General features: G+C 41.2%; 2 protein-coding genes and 1 non-coding gene across 4 annotated transcripts in view; 2 read left to right on the top strand and 1 right to left on the bottom strand.

Moving 5' to 3' along the window:
* The window catches only part of SEC13 (SEC13 homolog, nuclear pore and COPII coat complex component), a 35,785-nt gene that overhangs the window by 7,300 nt on the left and 7,670 nt on the right, over positions 1 to 20,815 (top strand). For both annotated transcript variants that reach the window (XM_003982469.5, XM_045051953.1), the window contains exons 4-8: positions 1,517 to 1,668; positions 2,211 to 2,344; positions 16,210 to 16,343; positions 16,767 to 16,890; positions 18,024 to 18,170. In XM_003982469.5, coding sequence (XP_003982518.1) covers positions 1,517 to 1,668; positions 2,211 to 2,344; positions 16,210 to 16,343; positions 16,767 to 16,890; positions 18,024 to 18,170 — 691 coding nt within the window. The remainder of the gene's footprint in view (positions 1 to 1,516; positions 1,669 to 2,210; positions 2,345 to 16,209; positions 16,344 to 16,766; positions 16,891 to 18,023; positions 18,171 to 20,815) is intronic.
* The window catches only part of TATDN2 (TatD DNase domain containing 2), an 82,554-nt gene continuing 64,082 nt past the window's right edge, over positions 2,344 to 20,815 (bottom strand). Inside the window, exon 10 of the transcript XR_006593959.1 lies at positions 2,344 to 3,312. The gene's annotated coding sequence lies outside the window, so the exon portion shown is untranslated. The remainder of the gene's footprint in view (positions 3,313 to 20,815) is intronic.
* LOC111559693 lies at positions 8,271 to 8,373 on the top strand. Its single transcript, XR_002740801.1, has one exon. It is a non-coding gene; the product is annotated as a U6 spliceosomal RNA (small nuclear RNA).

The following is a 20,815-nucleotide window of genomic DNA, read 5'->3' as shown; positions in this document are numbered from 1 at the left end:
ACGTTTGTTAATTAAAGAAGGCATAACTTGGGGCGCCTGGGTGACTCCGCTGGTTAAGCGTCCGACTTTGCCTCAGGTCATAATCTCACAGTTCGTGAGTTCAAGCCCCGTATCGGGCTCTGTGCTGACATCTTAGAGCCTGGAATCTGCTTTGGATTCTGTGTCTCCCTCTCTCTGCTCCTCCCCCACTCATGCTCTTTCTCTCTCTTAAAAATAAGCAAATGAACATTAAAAAATTTTTTTAAGTTTTCTATATAAAAAAAAAAAAGGCATAACTAAGTAGCCTTCTGGGGAGATGAGCCTAGAAGTTCCCCTCTTCCTGAGTGTCAAAAATTGAGTAAGGGGTCACATGCTACTTTCCCTGGGCAGCAGCAGCCCATGGCTACACAGAGAGGTGCCTGGCTGCCAGCTCTGGCAGAAGCGGGCACGTCTGCTGTTACTCAGTCCTTTCTGCCCTGTTTTTCTTAGGTTCAAAAGATGTGCAATATTACAGGAATAAAAAATTCACACACCCTTTCTTTTTTTTTGCCTCAGTTAAAACTATGCTAGTTGTAGGACATTTGAGTCTTCTGTGAGTTTGCTTGGCAGCTCCTTTTTGGGGACTGGGAATTGTCCCAGCCAGAGGGAGGACACTTTGAGTGGGGTAGAGGAGTGAACAAGGAACAGCAGTACCAACTAACAGGCATGAGTGGTTTTTTCTTTTCTTGTGCCCAGCACTGTTCCAAACTTTATATGTGAGTTATCACCAATATTTCCCCTCATGAGCACGGTATGAAAGAAGCCTTGCTCATATCTCCATTGGGAGACTAAGCCATAGAAAGGGCATGGCCCTTGCCTAAAGTCAAGCAGCTAGTGAGTGGCGAGTGGGTGTGAAAGAGCCTGGGCCATCACCTCTGCCGTGCCGCTTCTTTGTGCTTGGTGCCCACCCTTCCCTGCACCTTAGAGACGGTCCTAGTACAGAGTCTAGCACTACATGTGTGCTCAGATAGTACTTACCAGGTGAATGCATAAGATCAGAAGAGCAGAGACATGCCCTTGAACAAATTAGAAGAAGAGTGAAAAATATGAAACAGATACTCAAGACTTAGCCATTGTGGAAGGGTGAGTAGCAGTTCACTCTGTAAATACTTCCTGAGTATTTGTGGGTGCAAACCCTAGATTGATCAGTGCACAAATGAATAGACTGAGAGGCTTCTCCTGATGATGGCAGGTGTAAGTGGTGTCAGCTGCACTGCGGGACGAGGGAGGGAGGTTCTGCCGTGTAGGAACAAAGAGGCTAACTTAGAGTCCTGACTTGCTTTCAAAGCCTCTGTGACCTCTTTCACGTCCCAACAAAGGTCCCTTTTGGCGGTGACATCCTATAATTCTCCCTTATAAAATTCTTAGGTGGCTCTGTCCTAAGATACTGTTTCTGCCTATCAAGGAAGGCATTCAGTTGGGTCCAAAGTAGTGGCTGGCAGAGCACCGCAGGTTCCTGTGGCCCATGTGAGCCGCCTCTGATCCTCTCCCCTTGCAGTCACGAGGGTCCTGTGTGGCAAGTGGCCTGGGCCCACCCCATGTATGGGAACATCTTGGCATCCTGCTCCTATGACCGGAAAGTCATTATCTGGAAAGAGGAGAATGGCACCTGGGAGAAGACACATGAGCACACAGGCCACGACTCCTCAGGTACCGTGAGTGTCGTAGGAGCGGGTGGGCGGGGCCTTGCACCGGTCGTGGCTGAAGCTCACTGGCGCCTTTCCCCTCGTGGTGCTCCTTGTTTATCCCTTGGATTTGGTTGGTTTTTCTGCTGTCTGTCCGCAGCAGAGGTAAGGCGCTAAGACCTAAAGCCAGTCTAAAGCAAATCAAGAAAGGAAAAAAAAAAACACGGTGCATTTTTTTTTTTTTTTAAGTTTATTCATTTTAAGTACTGGCCTTTATTCTCAGATTATTGTCCTACTTTTTTTCCTATTACTTTTTTATTAATGTAGTGTTATATTGGTTTCGGATGTATAATTCAGTATTTCTATCCATTACTCCGTGCTCATCACAATAAGTACACCCTTAATCCCCTTTATCTATCCCACCCCATCCTACTTTTTGTAAAGGTAGACTATAGTTTATGAAGTTATGATAGTCGTAGGTGATGGGTTTTTTAAATCTTCTTAATTGACAAAAGTGAAACTTCCTCTTGGGAAATTCTGCTAACTGTGCCTCCCTCCTTCCCACAGTAAACTCTGTGTGCTGGGCCCCCCATGACTATGGCCTAATCCTCGCCTGTGGGAGCTCGGATGGGGCCATCTCCCTGCTGACATACACCGGAGAGGGCCAGTGGGAAGTGAAAAAGATCAACAATGCTCACACTGTAAGTCCAGACTCTGCCTGCATGTGGAGGGTAGCTCTGCTGCCTTGCCTTGTGTCTCCTGGAAACTCCCTAGAGAGTGGCAGGAGTTGTGTCGCTGCTCTGCGGGGGGCTGGGAAGGACTGATGCTCAGACTTGTTTGGTGGGGCAGCTTCAAGCCGCTTTGCTCTGAAGCCAGACAGAGGTGGCATCCAGGGAGGCCCCAAGCTGCACCAGCCTCATTCAGCCCAGGACAGGGTTTGGCACAGATGCCTTCTTGCAAGCTCCCAAGTCAGGGAGGGCCAGGGCACTGGCAAGGTGATAGTGGCAGCCTGCCTACCTGCTACCTTTGCCATGGACGCCTCAAGTTAACGTGCTTGCAGTGGTCATTGGGACCCCCTCGAACTGAGTGGTGTTATAAAGAGCATCATAGGAATTCAGTGCCTTGCATTTCCATTCATTGGATATTATGGTTGAAATAAGAAAGCACTATGGACAGTGGAAGAGTGTCTCACACCATTTGAGCCCCTACTGTGTGTCACGTAATCCTCACAAACATTTGTCAATGAAAGAAGAAATTATCAAATTAACAGATTTGCAAGGTAAGCAGCCCTGTTCCCATTTTATGTTGACACAGAAAAGGCTTAGAAAAAGTAAACGACTTAGAGAAGGTCCTGTGTCGGCGTTAGAACCCAGAATCTGTGCCTTCTCACTATGTAACAGTTCCAACTTTGGTGGCCCCAGATTCTTCTGCAGTCTACCCAGATGGAAACTTGGTAGCTCTCAAGTTTGACACTGTACTTCTGCGCCTCTCGAGTTTAAGAGATCACAGCCTGTTCAGCCCTCAAGGCCCCAGGAGCCTGTGTCAGGGTCTTTACTTGAGGTGCTTGGATTCTTATCTGCTGACTAGCTTGCAGAAATGAATAGGGTGAGCGGCTTCTGAGAAGATGGTGGGGAATGGCATCATAGCTTTTCAGTCTTTCCTCATCTCTCTGTAAAAACCAACAGAGCAACTAGGTAGCACAACCAAAAACTCAGTAACCACATTTACAACAGAACAAGGTAACAAGGTATTTCCACAACCTCCAAAGTAGAGGCAGAGGGAAATAAACTAGCAACAACCAAAGGCTTTAGGGTATTGGTATCTGAGCAGGAGGAAGCAGGAAGCAATGGAGTGCCTTCTAACTGACAAAGCAGCCAACCGTGTTCACTGGAAACCATAGCTGGCCAGTGTAAGAACAGCACCTGAAACTGAAAGAAGTTTTGCATTTTTTTTGTTTTTAAATTAATATACAATTTACTTACAAAATTCACCCCTTTTTAAAATATACGATTCTGTAGTTCTTAGTATATTCACAAAATTGTGCAATTATCACTGCTGATTTTCAGAACTTTTTTATCACCCCAAAAAGAATCCTCCTTAGCAGTCGCTCTCCACCCTACCCCCAACCTAGGCAACTTCTAATTGACTTTCTGTCTATGGATTTGCCTATTCAGGACATTTCGTATGAATGGAATCCTATAATACAGGCAGATCCTATAATACCTCAGAGCCATTGTGGGTTTGGTTCCAGACCACTGCAGTAAAGGGAGTCGAGGAATTTTTTGGTTTCCCATTGCATATAAAAGTTATATTTACACTCTCCTATAGTCTATTAAGTATACAGTAATAGCATTGGGTCTAAAAAACAATGTATGTACCTTAAAATTTATTGCTGAAGAATGCTAAACATCATCTGAGTAGTCAAGTTGTAATGTTTTTTTGTTTTTGTGGGGGGGAGGGGTTTGTGTGTGTGTGTTTTTGGTTTTTGTTTTGTTTTTTATTTGCTGGTGAAGGGGCTTGCCTCAGTGTTGATGGCTGCTGACTGATCAGGGTGGTGGTGTTGAAGGCTGGAGTGGTGGGGCAGTTTCTTAAAACAGCTTTGAAGATTCCCACATCTATTGATTCTTCCGTTTATGAACAATTTCTCTGTAGCATGAAATGCTGTTTAATAGTATTTTACCCACAGCAGAACTTCTTTCAAACTTGGAGTCCATCCTCTCAAATCCTGCCGCTGCCTTATCAGCTAAGTTTATGTAATATTCTAAATCTTTTGTTGTCATGTCAACAGTCTTCACAGCATCTCTACCAGGAGTACATTCCATCTCAGGAAACCACTTTCTTTGTCATCCAGAAGAAGCAACTCCTTGTGTGTTAAAGTTGGATCGTTTGATTATAGCAGTTCAGTCTCATCTTCAGGCTCCACTTCTAGTTCTCTTGCTCTTTCCACACATCTGCAGTTATTCCTTCCGCACTCTTGTTCATGTTGTTATTTTGGTTTCTTCCCATGAATCACAGATGTTCTTAATGGCATCTAGAACAGTGAATCCTTTCCAGAAGGTGTTCAGTTTCCTTTGCCCAGATCCATCAGAGGAATCACCATGGCAGCCACAGCCTTACAAAATATATTTCTTAAATAATAAGACTTGAGGGGCGCCTGGGTGGCGCAGTCGGTTAAGCGTCCGACTTCAGCCAGGTCACGATCTCGCGGTCCGGGAGTTCGAGCCCCGCGTCAGGCTCTGGGCTGATGGCTCAGAGCCTGGAGCCTGTTTCCGATTCTGTGTCTCCCTCTTTCTCTGCCCCTCCCCCGTTCATGCTCTGTCTCTCTCTGTCCCAAAAATAAATAAACGTTGAAAAAAAAAATTTTTTTTTTAAAAATAATAAGACTTGAAAGTCAAAATTACTCCTTAATCCATGGAAATTGCTGAATGGATGTTGTGTTAGTAGGAATGAAAACTACATTAATCTCATTGTCATTAATCTCCATTAGATCTCTTGGGTGACCAGGTACATTGTCAGCAGTAATACTTTTTTTTAACTTTCATTTATTTTTGAGAGAGAGTACAAGCAGGGGAGGGGTAGAAAGAGAGGGGAACAGAGGATCTGAAGTGGGCTTCATGGTAACAGCAGAGAGCCCGATACAGGACTCTAACTTGCAGACCGCAAAATCACGACCTGAGCCGAAGCGGGACGCTTAACCGACGGAGCCACCCAGGCTCCCCCAGGCAGGGACATTTTAAAGGATTCTTTGGGTAGTATGTCTCAACAGGGCACTTAAAATATTCCATAAACCACATTGTAAACAGATGTGCTGTCATCCAGGCTTTGTTGTTCCATTTATACAGCCCAGGCAGAGTAGATTTAGCATAAATCTTAAGGACGCTAGGATTTTCTGCATGGTAAATGAGCACTGACTTCAACCTCAAGTCACCAACTGCATTAGCCCCTAACAAGAGAATCGGCCTGTCTTTGAAACTTTGAAGCCAGGCATTGGCTTTTCTCTAGCTATGCCTAGATGGCATCTTCTTCCAATAGAAGGCTATTTCATCTACATCGAAACTCTGTTTACTGTAGTCACCTTCATTCATGATCTGAGCTAGATCTTCTGGATAACTTGCTGCAGCTTCTACATCAGCACCTGCTGTTTCACCCTGCATGTTTATGTTTTGGAGATGGCCTTTTTTCTTAAACCTTAGGAGCCCACCTCTGCTAGCTTCACACTTCTGTGGCTTCCTCACCTCTCTCAGCCTTCACAGAATTGAAGAGATTTAGAGCCTTGCTCTCAATTAGGCTTTGGTTTAAGGGAATGTTGTGGCTGCTGGTGTTATCTTCAGACCACTAAAACCGTCTCCTTATCAGTGGTGAGGTGGTTTCACTTTTTTATCATTAGCATAGTCACTGGAGTAGCACTTTCAATTTCCTTCAAGAACTTTTCCTTTGCATTCAGATGTTGGCTCTTCGGTGCAAGAGGCCTAGCTTGTATAGTCTATCTCAACTTTTGACATGCCTTCCTCACTGAGCTGAATTATTTCTAGCTTTTGATTTAAAGTGAGAGACACGTGACTCTTGCTTTCACTTGAACAGTTAGAGGTCATTGTAAGGTTATTAACTGGCCTAATTGCAGTATCGTTTGTGTCTCATAGGAAGACCCAAGGAGAGGGTGAGAGGCGGGGGAACAGCCATTTAGTGGAGCAGTCAAAACATGCACATTTATCAATGAAGCTTGTCATTTTATATAGGTGTATTCATGGCACCCTAAAACAGTTGCAATAATAACATCAAAGATTGCTGATCACAAATCACCATAACAAATATAGCAATGAAAAAGCTTGAAATATTGTGAGAAGTACCAAAACAGACACACAAAGCGAGCAAATGCTGTTGGAACAATGGCACCAATAGACTTAACTTGACACGGGGTAGCCACATACCTTCAATTTGTAAAAAACACGGTGTAACTGAAGCACAATAAAGTGGAACACAATTGAAGGAGGTATGCCAAATGTGGTCCTTTGTGACTGGCTTCTCTCATTTAACATGTTTTCGGGATTCATATCATAGTATGAGTGCTTTATACCTTTGTATGATTGTGTGATATTCTATCCTGTGAATTTATGTATCTCGTTTAGCCGTTAATAGACATTTTCAGCTATTGTGAATACTGCTATGAACTTTCGTGTATAAGATTTTTTGTGAGCATATGTTTTCAGTTTTCTTGGATATATACCTGGGAGTAGAATTATCAAGTCAGATGGAAAGTGTCTGTTTAACTTTTTGAGTTTCCAGGTTAATTATACCATTTTACATGGCTTCCAGCAGTGGACAAGGGTTTTGGTGTCTCCACATCCTTGCCAAATCTTACTGTCATCTTTTTTTGTTTGTTTGTTTTGTTATAGCCATCCGAGTGGGTGTGAAGCGGTATCTCACTGTGGCCTCAGTTTGCATTTTTCTAATGACTAATGAAGTTGGGCACATTTTCATATGCTTACTAGCCATCTGTATTATCTTTGGAGGACTGACTGGGAGGGGTTTAATACTTTGTCCTACCAGTTGAGTGCAAGCCCCTCACCCTGGGAAAAACTAAAGGGACTTGTAGAAATCTGACCTTTATGACCCACTAAGGCTTGTTTCCACGACAGGACCCCTGGTGAGGAGAAACTACTAGAAATCAAAATCGAGCAGGAGAGGGACACAGAAAAAGGAAAGCAAGGATGTAGACCAAAGTCAGGGAGGGGAACAGAGCCAAGAAATCTTGAAAGCAAGTTGTCATATTTGTCAGCACATTTATTAACAAAAACAGACTTCTCAACCTAGAAAGGCTTCCCTGGACCTCACTTTTTCAGGACAACTAATATCACATAAAAATAACAAAAGCATTTGAGGTGAAATTACATAAATTTTAACTCACAAGAAAGGGAAAGAGTATAGAAACTGGTTTGGAGGCTGGTGGGCAGCATGTTACCATGGAAGTTTCTAATTTAAGAGGGGATGTAGTTAGGTAGGCTCTAAGGGGGTTTTGGTATAATAAACTGAGTAATTTACATTGTTCTGAATGTATATAATATACATTAGGAATTTTTAGGAGCTTTATCCTTAACTAAATTCTTGAGCATTCTGAATGTTTTAAAGTTATTTCTTAAGAAAAAAATTTTCCAGGGAAGAAGTTGTCAAGGGATAGGTGAAATACATCATGGGGATTCAGGAGGGCACTTTTGATGAGCACAGGGTGATGGATGGAAGTATTGAATCACTGTGAAACTAAATATAATACTGCGTGTTAACTAACTGGAATTAAGGTAAAAACTTAAAATTAAAAAAAAAGAATATACAGAATAACATCCTGACAAGCAATGAAAGAAAGGCATGCCCACAAAACAGAATCAAACTCTCACCTGCTATTTCAAATCAAGCTAAGAAACATTTTTTTAATGATACAAGGTGTGAAAAAAATACCATAAGTTACAATTAGAAAAACTTCAAAATGAAGTGACAGAATTTAGGAAAAAATCAGAAATGAAAAATTATTTCAGTAATAAAGACTAAACTGGAAAGAATACAAGAGCAAATAAACACAACAACAGATAAGGTCTTAAGAGAAATAGATCACGAAGAAGAGGAAATTTCTTGTTCTTGCTTTGGCAGCATATATACTAAAATTGGAACAATACAGAGAAGATTAGCATGGCCCCTACACAAGGATGACACACAAATTCATGAAGTGTTCCATATTTTTGGAATACTACTCAGCCATCAAAAAAAACCCTGAAATCTTACTTGCAACGATGTGGATGGAGCTAGAATATATTATGCTAAGCAAAATAAGTCAATCAGAGAAAGACAAATACCATATGATTTCACTCATATATGGAATTTAAGAAACAAAACAGAAGAACATATGGGAAAGGGGGAAAGAGAAGAGAGAGACACAAACCACAAAAGACTCTTAATGAGGAGAACAAACTGAGAGTCCCTGGAGGGGAGGTGGATGAGAGATGGACTAGATGGGTGATGGGTATTAAAAAGAGCATTTGTTGTAATGAGCACTGGGCGTCATATGTAAGTGATGAATCACTGAATTCTACCTCTGAAACCAATATTGCATTGTATGTTAACTAAAATATAAAAAGAAAATAAAATAGTATTTCTTAAAAAAAAAAAAATGAAGAGATAGGGGTGCCTGGGTGGCTCAGTTGGTTAAGTGGCCAACTTCGGCTCAGGTCATGATCTTGTGGTCCGTGAGTTCGAGCCCCGCGTCAGGCTCTGTGCTGACAGCTCAGAGCCTGGAGCCTGTTTCAGATTCTGTGTCTCCCTCTCTCTGACCCTCCCCTGTTCATGCTCTGTCTCTCCCTGTCTCAAAAATACATAAAATGTTAAAAAAAAAAATTTTTTTTTAAATGAAGAGATAAAAAGATTTTGAGAAAAAAGACAGGCAAAGATCAAACATGAATATGAAGAACTCCTGAAGAAGAAAAAAGAACAAATACTAAAAACTAATTCAAGAAAACTATCTTAAAATTTTAAAACAAAATTTGAAATTGCATTTTGAGAGAGCATGCTCTACACTTAAGAATATCAAGGGGCACCTGGACGGCTCACTGTTGGTTAAGCATCTGACTCTTGCTTTCAGTTCAGGTCATGATCTTATGGTTCAGGGGATCAAACCCTGCATCAAGCTCTGTGCTGACAATGCGGAGCCTACTTGGATTCTCCTTGAGCGTTGTCTTTCTCTCTCTCAAAATAAATAAATAAACTTTAGAGAAAAAAGAAATCTCAACCCAGAGGGGTGCCTGGCTGGCTAAGTTGATAAACCATATGGCTCTTGATCTTAGGGTCATGAGTTCCAGTCCCATGTTGGGCATGGGGTCTACTTAAAAAAATAAAATGCTTAAAAAAAAAGTATCAACCCAGAATCACTAGCATAAAGGGCGTAATTGTAATAAAATTACTGGCCTTTAAATAAAATCATTTGGGCATCCGGGGGAAAAAAGCCATGTGACTTACAAGGGAAAACAAAATTAGATTTTCAGTAGACTCTTGAACAGCAATGATCCATGCGTAGAAAAAAAAAAAATCACAATAATCAAGGAAAGAATGTGTGGGCCAAGGATTTATAACCAGCAAAACTGACTTTCAAGTTCATACAAAAGATCATAGCAGCTTTACAAGCCAAAAACTGGATATAATCTACATGTGAATGGATCAAATTGTGTTTTGTCCATACTATTGAAATGTTCCTTAGCAATGAAAAGAAATGACTACTGACACACATAAGAAGAATGAATTTTAAAATAATTACACAGAGTGACAAAAATCAGATTAAAAGGTATATATTATAAATTCCATTGATCTAAAATTCTAGAAAAAGTAAACTAGAGTGATAGCAGATCATTTAAGTTTGGGGTAGAGCAGAGCTAGGGGAGGGACTAGGAAAAAGACCAGAGGAAACTTTGAGGGGCAATGGATAGATTTATCTTTTTTCAGTAAAATACTTTTTTTTAATCACCTCTTGTTTTTACTGAGGTATCATTGACATATTTTTATTTCAGATTTATAATTTAATGATTCAGTATTTGTATACATTACAAAATGATTACCACAATAAGACTAGTTAACATTTGTCACTGTATATAATTACCCCCCAAATTTTTTCATTTGAGCTTCCAACTTCAACCCAGGTCATAATCCCATGGTTCATGAGTTCGAGCCCCACGTCAGGCTCTGTGCTGACAGCTCAGAGCCTGCTTTGGAGTCTGTGTCTCCTCTCTCTGTGCCCCTTTCCTGCTCATGCTCTGTCTCTTTCTGTCTCAAAACTAAACACTTTTCCAAAGAAGACATGCAGATGGCTAACAGACACATGAAAAGATGCTCAACATCACTCATGTCAGAGAAATACAAATCAAAACCACATTGAGATACCACCTCACAGCAGTCAGAGTGGCTAAAATTAACAACTCAGGAAACAACAGATGTTGACAAGGATGTGGAAGAAGGGGAACCCTCTTGCACTGTTGGTGAGAATGCAACGTGGTATAGCCACTCTGGAAAACAGTATGGAGGTTCTTTAAAAAATTAAAAATATGCTACAGCCCAGCAATAGCACTCCTAGGAATTTATTCAGAGGATACAGGAGTACTGATTTGAAGGGGCATATGTACCCTAATATTTATATGTACCCTAATATTTATTTTATATTTATAGTACTATCAACAATAGCCAAATTATGGAAAGAGCCCAATGTCCGTCAACTGAATGGATAAAGAAGATGTGTGTATACACACACACACACACACACACACACACACACACACACACACACACTAGAATACTACTTGGCAATGAAAAAGAATGAAATCTTGACATTTGCAGCAACGTGGATGGAACTGGAGGGTATTATGCTAAGCGAAATAAGTCAGAGAAAGACCGGTATCTTATGTTTTCACTCATATGTGGAATGTGAGAAACTTAAGACCATGAGGGAAGGGATGGGGGAAAAATACATAGTTACAAACAGGGAGGCAAACCATAAGAGACTCTTAAATACAGAGAACAAACTGAGGGTTGATTGGGGGGGGGGGGGTCCAGGGCAGGGAGGGGAAATGGGAGATGGGCATTGAGGAGGGCACTTGTTGGGATGGGAACTGAGTGTTATATATAAGTGATAAATCATGGGAACCTACTCCCAAAGCCAAGAGCACACTGTATACACTGTCAAATTATATTTAAAAATAAACACTTAAAATTTTTTTAAATAAAATCTAAAAAGTTTTTTCTTGTGATAAGAAGGACTTGTGAGATGTGCTCTCCTAGCAACTTGCAGATAGGCAGTATAGTATTACCTATAGTCACATCTCTGTGACTTATTTTATACCTGAAAGTTTATCTTTTGACTCCCTTTTACACATTTTACACACCTCACACCCCACTTCTGGCAACCACCTATCTGTTCTTTGTATCATCTATGAGCATGGTTTTTCTCATGTTTGTCTTTTTTTTTTTTTTTTTACAGATTCCACATATAAGTGAGATCATACAATGTCTTTCACTTCGTTTAGCATAATGCCCTCAATGTCTATCCATGTTGCAGATGCCACAATTTCATTTCTTATGGTTGAATATTCCATATGTGTGTGTGTGTGTGTGTGTGTGTGTGTGTGTGTGTGTGTGTGTGTACATACACCACGTTTTTGGGTTTTTTTCATTCATCCATCGATGGACACTTAGGTTGCTTTCATGTCCTAGCTATTGTAAATAACGTGCAGGGCACATGGGGGGGGGTGCAGATGTCTTGTTGCATTAGTGTTTTTGTTTTTGCTTTTTTTTGATAACCAGAAGTAGAATTGCTGGATCATATGTTAATTCTATTTTTAATTTTTTGAGGAACCTCCTTACTGTTTTCCACAATGGCTCCACCAATTTACACTCCCACCAACAGTACACAAGGGTTACCTTTTTTCCACATATTCAACACTTGTCTTTTTGATACTAGTCATTCTGACTGGTGTGAGGTGCTATCTCATTATGGTTTTGATCTGCATTTCTCTTATGATGAGTGATGATGAGCATCTTTTCATGTGTCTGTTCATCCTCAGTATGTCTTTGGGAATTGTGTATTCAGGTCTTCTGCCCATTTTTAATCAGATTATCTATTCGGAGGTTAAGTTGCATGAGTTCTTCAGGGTAACGTTGGCCTCGTAGAATGGATTTGGAAGAATACCTTCCTTTTCTATTTTTGGAATAGTTTGGGAAGGCAGATATTCATTCTTTAAGTGTTTGGTAGAGGGTCACCTGGCTGGTTCAGTTGGTGAGCATGCAACTCTTGATCTCTCGGGTTGTGAGTTTGAGCCCCACATTGGGTGTAGAGATTACTTAACAGTAAAACCTTAAAAAAATAAATGTTTGGTAGAATTCACCTGTGAAGCTGTCTGGTCCTAGACTTTTTTTGGAAGTCTTTTGATTACCAATTCAGTTTTATTACTAGTAACCCGTCTGTTCAGATTTTGTTTCTTCAGTCTTGTAAGATGTCATTCAGTCTTGTAAGATGGTATGTTTCTAGGAATTTTATCCATTTCTTCTGGGTGGTTCAATTTGTTGACATATAATTTTTCATAGTAGTCTCATAATCCTTTATATTTCTGTGGTGTAGGTTGTAATTTCTTCTCTTTCATTTCTGATTTGAGTCCACTTTTGATGATTCTGGCCAAAGATTTATCAATTTTTTTTTTTTTTATCTTTTTAAAGAACCAGCTCTTTCATTGATCTTTTCTGTTGTAGTTTTAGTCTCTATTTTATTTATTCCCTTTCTGATCTTTATTATTTCCTTCTTTCTACCACCTTTGGGCTTGCTTTGTTCTTTTTTTTTTTTTTTTTTTTTTTTTTTTTTTCAAAATTCTTTTAACATTTATTTGTTATTGAGAGACAGAGACAGAGTGCGAGTGGGGGAGGGGCAGAGAGAAGAAGGAGACAGAATCTGAAGCAGGCTCCAGGCTCTGAGCTGTCAGCACAGAGCCCGATGCAGGGCTCAAACTCACGGACCATGAGGTCATGACCTGAGCTGAAGTCGGGCGCTTAACCAGCTGAGCCACCCAGGTAGCCCTAGGCTTTGTTTGCTCTTTTTCTAGTTCCTTTAGGTATAAGGTTAGATTATTAGAGATTTGTTTCTTGAGTAGACCTGTATCGCGATAAATTTTCCCCTTAGAATTCCTTTTGCCATATTCCAAAGATTGTGAACCATTGTGTTTCCATTTTCATTTTTTCCAAGTGTATTTTTTATTTCCTCTTTGATTTCTTCATTGACCCATTGGTTGTTTAGCAGCACATTGTTTAGTCTCCATGTGCTTATATTTTTCCCATTTTTTTTAATTAATCCCTTTATCATTTGGAATGCCCTTCTTTTGTCTCTTTTTATAGTCTTTGTTTTTAATTCTATTCTGTCTGACCTAATCATTGCTACCCCAGGTTTTGGTTTGTTTCTTTGCCTCCATTTTCATGGAATATCTTATTCCAACCCTTCAGTTTAGTCTTTATGTGTCTTCAGGTATGAAGTGAATCTCTTCTAGGCAGCCTATAGATGCGTGTTGTTTTTTCATCCAGTCACCGTTTGTCTTTTGATTGGAGCATTTAGGCCATTTACATTGAAAGTGATTATTGATAGATATGTACTTATTGCCATTTTTGTTCATTGTTTTCTGGCTGTTTAGTAGTTCCTTTCTTGTTCTCTTTATGGCTTGATGACTTTCTTTAGTAGTATGCTTAGACTCCTGTCTCATTATCTTTTGTGTATCTACTTTAGATTTGTGCTTTGTGGTTACCATGAGGCTTACATTTATTTATAACATATTTATAACAGTCTGTTTGGAGTTGAGAACTTACACATGAACGCATTCTAAAGCTCTACATTTTTTACTCTCCCTCCACCCACATTTTATATTTCTGACATCACTTTTTATCTTGTGTATCCCCTAACTAACTATTGGAGTTATATTTTTACTACTTTTGTCTTTTAACCTCCATACTAGCTTTAGCTGTGATTAACCTACCAACTTTCCTATATTTACCTTAACCAGTGAGATTTTTATTTTCAAATGTTTTGTTGTTACTAATTACCCTTTATTTTCAGCTTAAAGAAGATCCTTTAACATTTCTTATATGGTGAGCTTAGTAGTCATGAACCCCATTAGGTTTAGCTTGTCTAGAAAACTCTCTCTCCTCCAATTCTGAATAGCTTCACTTCCCTGAGTATTCTGGGTTGGAAGTTTTTTTTTCTTTCAGCACTTTGAAACATGTCTGTTATCTTGGTTGTAGTGGTAGTTTTACAGAGTATACCTGTATCAGAGTTCATCAGATGGTGCCTTTATGTCAATAATACCTCAAAGCCCTTCATAAAATTTTATATTGGAGTATAAAGGACGTAGACTGTTAGTGCTATACACAAACTCAAGGACTTATTTCTACTCGCCCTTCCTGAGGGATCTACTTGAGAATAAGCTTCAGACAAAAAAAAAAATGATTGGAAAGACATCAAGTATAGTTAACTGTAGAGAAATAAGACCAAATGAGTTATAAGGCAGAGTATAGGATGTACTGGCCATGTGCTCTATTAAGGTAGTGGATGGACAACTATTTAAAAAGTGGGCACAAGCAGAGCAGGAGGTCAGAATCTTTTAATGTTGGTACCATACACACAAAACACGCCCCTCCCACCTCCATACATTGGCAGTGACTGAGACTGATGTGTAAAATGAGATAAAATGATTATGTGGCAGCGAGCATCCCTAGCTCCGGTCTATAGTTTTGAAATAACTTCTCACCAAAAGAAACCCTAATTCCTGAGGAAGTGGCTGATCTCAGGTCTGAGGCAGGAAATGTACAAGATGAGTCTGTGATATCTTGTCATACTTAACAGAAATAATCAAAGATGTACTTTGACATACTAGAATTATGTCAGAAAGCCAATTTGAACACACTCTGCAGTTTAGGTGTCAAAAAAATGAACTGAAACCCATCAGATATGCTTAGATCTATGAGTTCATAATGATATATAAAGAGAGAATCAATCATCCTTGAAGACCGTCAGGAAACCAGTTCAAAAGTGTCAAGCATTTGACCTGCCTTTCCTATCTGATCTGTACCCATGAGGATCCAAATATTAATGAGGGGAATTGCCCCATGTCTAGCTTATTCCTAATAATAAATGAGAAAGAAATGAATACAATCACAATATCACCATTTTGTAATGTCCAGTGAATTGAAAGAGACATAAATTGTTGACAGATGTTAATAACATAAAAAAGACAATTTGATATCATTTGCCTCCCGATGAAAGAATACTGCCTGTAGTGTTAACAAAGGAGTCAAACTTGAGTCTGATCCAGTCTAGGATCCAGCTGACAGTTTTCAGGAATTCAGAGGAAAGTGTTGAACCAAGTGAGAAAGAACAAATCAGCCTGAGATACTGCAGGTCGGATGACTGGTCTTTCTTCAACAGAAAAATTGTAAAGAAAAAGATCAGAGCGGGGAATCTATAAATGAGGAAATGTAAAAAAGATTTTGAAAAAAACATTTAAATGGCAAGACCACACTGTAGTGTCTAGGGATGCATATTTGGGTGACAAAACTAAAAAGAAAAAAAAAGTAAGAAATTAGAAGTGAGGAAAATGTTACTGGGGAAGAGGGCTATGATTCAGGTAGGACATAATTACAAGGCTTCCTGGGTAAATGGTAATTTGCTATCTTGAGCAAGTAGTGGTTACAAGAATGCTTTAGACTAATTCATTAAGCCATGTATTTACTTTGCATGGTTTTCTGAATCCCTTCATGTTTTTGAAAACTGTTCTGTTTCTTAAACTCCCTGGAGTTTCTCCTACTTTAAATATATTGCTGAAAAATAAAGGCACTGTTAGGGCTCCTTGAAAAGCATTATGGTGGCTAATCCTTAATTCATCAAAATAGCTGTCCTACTTAATCCTGTCCTGAGAATTGGAGGGGATATGAACTGCAGCTTTGGATCTGCAGAAGCAGTGCTCTGTTGCAAGTCAAAAGGGCAAAGTCATCCCAATCCCCATCCTTACAGATTGGCTGCAATGCTGTCAGTTGGGCCCCTGCTGTTGTACCTGGAAGCCTCATAGACCAGCCATCGGGGCAGAAGCCCAACTACATCAAGAAGTTTGCGTCAGGCGGCTGTGACAACCTCATCAAGCTGTGGAAGTAAGTGGGGTTGGTGGACTTATCCTCAAGGGGACACTTCTTACCTTCCACCCTACCTACTGTGACTCAGCCACAGTTCACAAGAAACAGGATCACCCTTTTTTCCCCTCCTGCTGATAGAATACCATTTTCAATCTGTCAGAGGACATCCTTTAAAAACAACTTGGCCTTGCTCAAGCATTTTAATTCTTCACCTAATTCCCAATTGCCGGCACCATTGGCTGTGAGGGAACAGAGCATTTCTTGGAGGGTTTCTTTATAGCTGGTGAACTGAGTAAAAATCTACAAGGTCAATAAATGAAATCAGAAAGATGGAATAGCTTCTTGGCCCCTGCAAAGCCCATAGGCTGGGGGTGGAATGGAGGTGTGGGAAAACACCTGGCCTGCAACCTGCTGCATTCTTCCTTTCATCTCCCCTGTCAGGGAGGAGGAGGATGGCCAGTGGAAGGAGGAACAGAAGCTAGAAGCGCACAGTGACTGGGTTCGAGATGTGGCCTGGGCCCCCTCCATTGGCCTGCCCACCAGCACCATCGCCAGCTGCTCCCAGGTCAGCTCAGACCCATGAGAGCCTCCCGTGTTGTTTAATCTCTGAGTAAGTCCCGTCAGCCCTTATAGTCCCCCTAGGGTAAAGTCTTTTAAAGGTAAGGGTAGGGCAACAGGCACCTTTGGACCAGTGCAAGTAGGAGACCCAGGTCATCCTGTAGCGAAGGCTTGATCAAAAGGCACAAGTGGCTTGTCTCCACTGAGCCACGAGCTGGGTCAAATTTGGGACCAATTTCCCATCCTCAGCATTGTATGGCTGGGAAATAGAGCTGCCCAGGTACATTCTGGGAGTGTTCCCAAGTGGGGTCTAGGGGCAATTGGAAGTTCTAATAAGGTCTTGGACTCACCTACCTATTCTGTCTTCACAGATCACAAAAGAAAAACCAAGGACAAGCCTTAAATTATGTGCTAACCCACCACTGACAAAGGTTAAGCCAGGCTTCATTTGAGCCTGTTATGTTTCATCCTAAATTTGAGAGGGACTTTTTAAACTTGTCCCTTCTCATTCTCTGAGCTTGGTTTATAGACAGCCATACCTATTTGGTTGAGAAAATATAGACAGAGCCCAAGGGAGCCAAAATAAGGAGGGGACTTGGCAGACATGAGGAAAACCCAGAGAAAATTTTACAGTTAGCAGCAATGCAAAGTCCATACCTGAAACCAATATGAGCACAGGAACCTGGGAGACTCGAATGTGAAACGTGTTCCTGGGGTAAAGGGATAAAAGCACGGCTGCTGGGCTGGACACTGGCCATCACAGCTGTGCACACCCAGGAGGGCCTTGGCTGTGCTTTGTGCTGAATCCCCCACCCTATTCCTGCAAAAGTCCAATATGGTTGGGGCGCCTGGGTGGCTCAGTCGGTTAAGCGTCCGACTTCAGCTCAGGTCATGATCTCGTGGTTCTTGAGTTCGAGCCCCGTGTTGGGCTCTGTGCTCAGATTCTGGAACCCGTTTCAGATTCTGTGTCTCCCTCTCTCTCTGCCCCTCCCCTGTTCATGCTCTGTCTCTCTCTGTCTCAAAAATAAATAAACATTAAAAAAAAAAAAAAAAAAGTCCAATATGGCTCCAGATTGAGCAGATATCCCCAGTGCAAGATCCCTGCCTTACCTTCCCTGACTTTAGCCTATCTCTTCCCAGGATGGTCGTGTGTTCATCTGGACCTGTGATGACATCTCGAGCAATACGTGGTCCCCCAAACTGCTGCACAAGTTCAATGATGTTGTGTGGCATGTGAGCTGGTCCATCACTGCCAACATCCTGGCTGTCTCAGGCGGAGACAATAAGGTACACCCCATTTCCATGACATGGTAGACAGGGCCCTGTTTGTCTTTACTAGGCCCATTAGGAAGCACAGTTGAATTCCCCATGTAATGAGAGGCTTAGAAGGATCCTTAATGAGGACTGTGTTTTGAGTATGTCTCTTAATTATATCATTAAATTTTACAGTCCCCTGTACCTCCACCCCCAAGCCCCCAGAGGTTGTTTGTCCCCTTTTTACAAATACGAAAGAAGCTGGCAGAAGTGGTTTGACTTGCACAGGGGTCACAAAGCTTTTAGATGGCAGAGCCAGTAATCGGGCCCAGATTAAATCCCAAGTCACTGCCTTGATAGTCCCATCACCTTAACCATTTGACCACCTTGTCATATGGTGACATTCAGTTAGCACGGCCAAAAAGTAAATAGATTAAAAAAAAAAAAAATACCTCATAAACAAAAGCAAAAAGATAGGAGGGTTTCTGTCAGACACCTGAGAGACCTATTTCTAAAAATCCGTATAATTCATGAGTATTATTATTCACCCACCATATACCTCTCCCTACTGGGCTATAAGCCATATAAAGGAAGGGACATGGAGGCAAAGTAGCCACTGGAAAACAGTAAAACAAAGAGTAGTTCAGGACAGTATAGCAACAAAGCAAATGTGCTTGAACAGTCATGACCACTGCTTTGAAACCTGCTTTTTAAAGTTACATATGGACCGTCTGCCTGAGAGAAGAGGCGTAAGCTAGGGAGATGGCAGTAGCTTGTTACTTCTTCCTTCCTAGAGGCAGCCTTTTGTTTTAATCCTGGCAAAATACATACAAAGTTTACCCATCGTAACCATTTTTAGGTGTACAGTTCAGTGGTTTTGAGTACATTCACGTTATTGTGCGACCATCACCACCACGCGTCTCTAGAACTGTTTCCATCTTCCCCAGCTGAAATTCTGTCCCCACTGAACACTAACTTCCACCCAACCCAGCCCCTAGACCCCAGTAAGCACCATCCTACTTCCTATCTGTGAATCTGACTACTTTGGGGAACTCATGTAAGTGGAATCATGCAGTAATTGTCTTTTTGTGACTGGCCTCTTTCACTTCCCGTAGTATCCTTCTCTGTGTTGTACCATATGTCAGTTTCCTACCTTTTTAAGACTAATACTCTGTTCTACCACTTTTTATTTACACATACATTGGTAGACACAGGGGTGCTTCCTCCTTTGGCTGTTGTCAGTAATGCTGTGCACATGGGAGTACAAACAGTATCTCTTTGAGGGGCGCCTGAGTGTCTCAGTCGGTTGAGCATCCCACTCTTGGTTTGGGCTCAGGTCATGATCTCACAGTTGGTGGGATCGAGCCCACATCGGGCTCTGCTGATGGTGTGGATCCTCCTTGGGATTCTTTCTCTTCCTCTCTTTCTGCCCCTCCCCTGCTTGCACACGGGCACGCTCTCTAAATACATAAATATATATATATCTTTGAGAGTCTGTGGGCAGTTTTCATCCAGCCTGGAGTCCCTTTCATGTACAGTAGTCCTAGAAATGTAGCAGGCCTCTACTCCAGGCCATAGAATTTTAGAGCTGGAATGACCCTCAAAGATAACTAATCTAACCCTCTTTATTTCTAGTAAGTGCCAGAGGCGGGACTAGGCCCCAGGTTTGGTGGCACCTAGGACAGCCCAGCCGACCTTGAGTTGCCTGAGGAGCCCTATAGTAGTATTTACAAGGCAATGGGCAAGTGGCTGGTTGTATGCACATTACACATTTGGGTTCTGCTGCCATTATTCTTTTATGCTTCTCAACTCTTCTTTATGACCGTTTGCTACAAAGAGCTCAACTCTATTGCTGTCTGCATAGCATTCCTTCACTAAAGGACTTAGTTTGCAGTCTAGAGCATTCTGCATAGTGCATATGTAGTAAATAGTCTGACTCTAAAGCAGGAATTCTTTTTTTTTTTTTTTTTTTTTTTTTTAATTTTTTTTCAACGTTTATTTATTTTTGGGACAGAGAGAGACAGAACATGAACAGGTGAGGGGCAGAGAGGGAGGGAGACACAGAATCGGAAACAGGCTCCAGGCTCTGAGCCATCAGCCCAGAGCCCGACGCGGGGCTCGAACTCACGGACCGCGAGATCGTGACCTGGCTGAAGTCGGACGCTTAACCGACTGCGCCACCCAGGCGCCCCTTTTTTTTTTTTTAATTATAAAAAATTCTTTTTAAGTTTATTTTTGAGAGGGACAGTGACAGAGTGTGAGCAGGGTAGCAACAGGAGAGAGAGGGAGACACAGAATCTGAAGCAGGCTCAAGGCTCCGAGCTATCAGCAGAGCCCAACATAGGAATCAAACTCTCAAGCTGTGAGATCATGATCTGAGCTGAAGTGAGATGCTTAAGTGACTGAGCTACCCAGGTGCTGCTAAAGCAGGAATTCTTAAAATCATTATTATTTTTTACCAGATACACGTACATAGCTTGAAGTAGTTTTTATTAGGTTATGATTTTTTTAATGCAGTCTAATTTTCATTCTCCAGAAATAAACCTTTCCAGTGCTTAGCTATTTATTCCACTGTTTATGTCAGTGTTGAAATAACATACTTAACGCATCTGTTGTCTTCCTCTAGCACACTTCTCAGATTTTAGTATTTAACTTGTTAAAACATGGATTGCCAAGCC

Source organism: Felis catus, chromosome A2 (assembly GCF_018350175.1).
Source record: "Felis catus isolate Fca126 chromosome A2, F.catus_Fca126_mat1.0, whole genome shotgun sequence".
In the NCBI taxonomy this organism is placed as follows: Eukaryota; Metazoa; Chordata; class Mammalia; order Carnivora; family Felidae; genus Felis; species Felis catus.
Note: the sequence above shows the minus strand (reverse complement) of the source record. Positions and strands in the feature narration are given on the sequence as shown.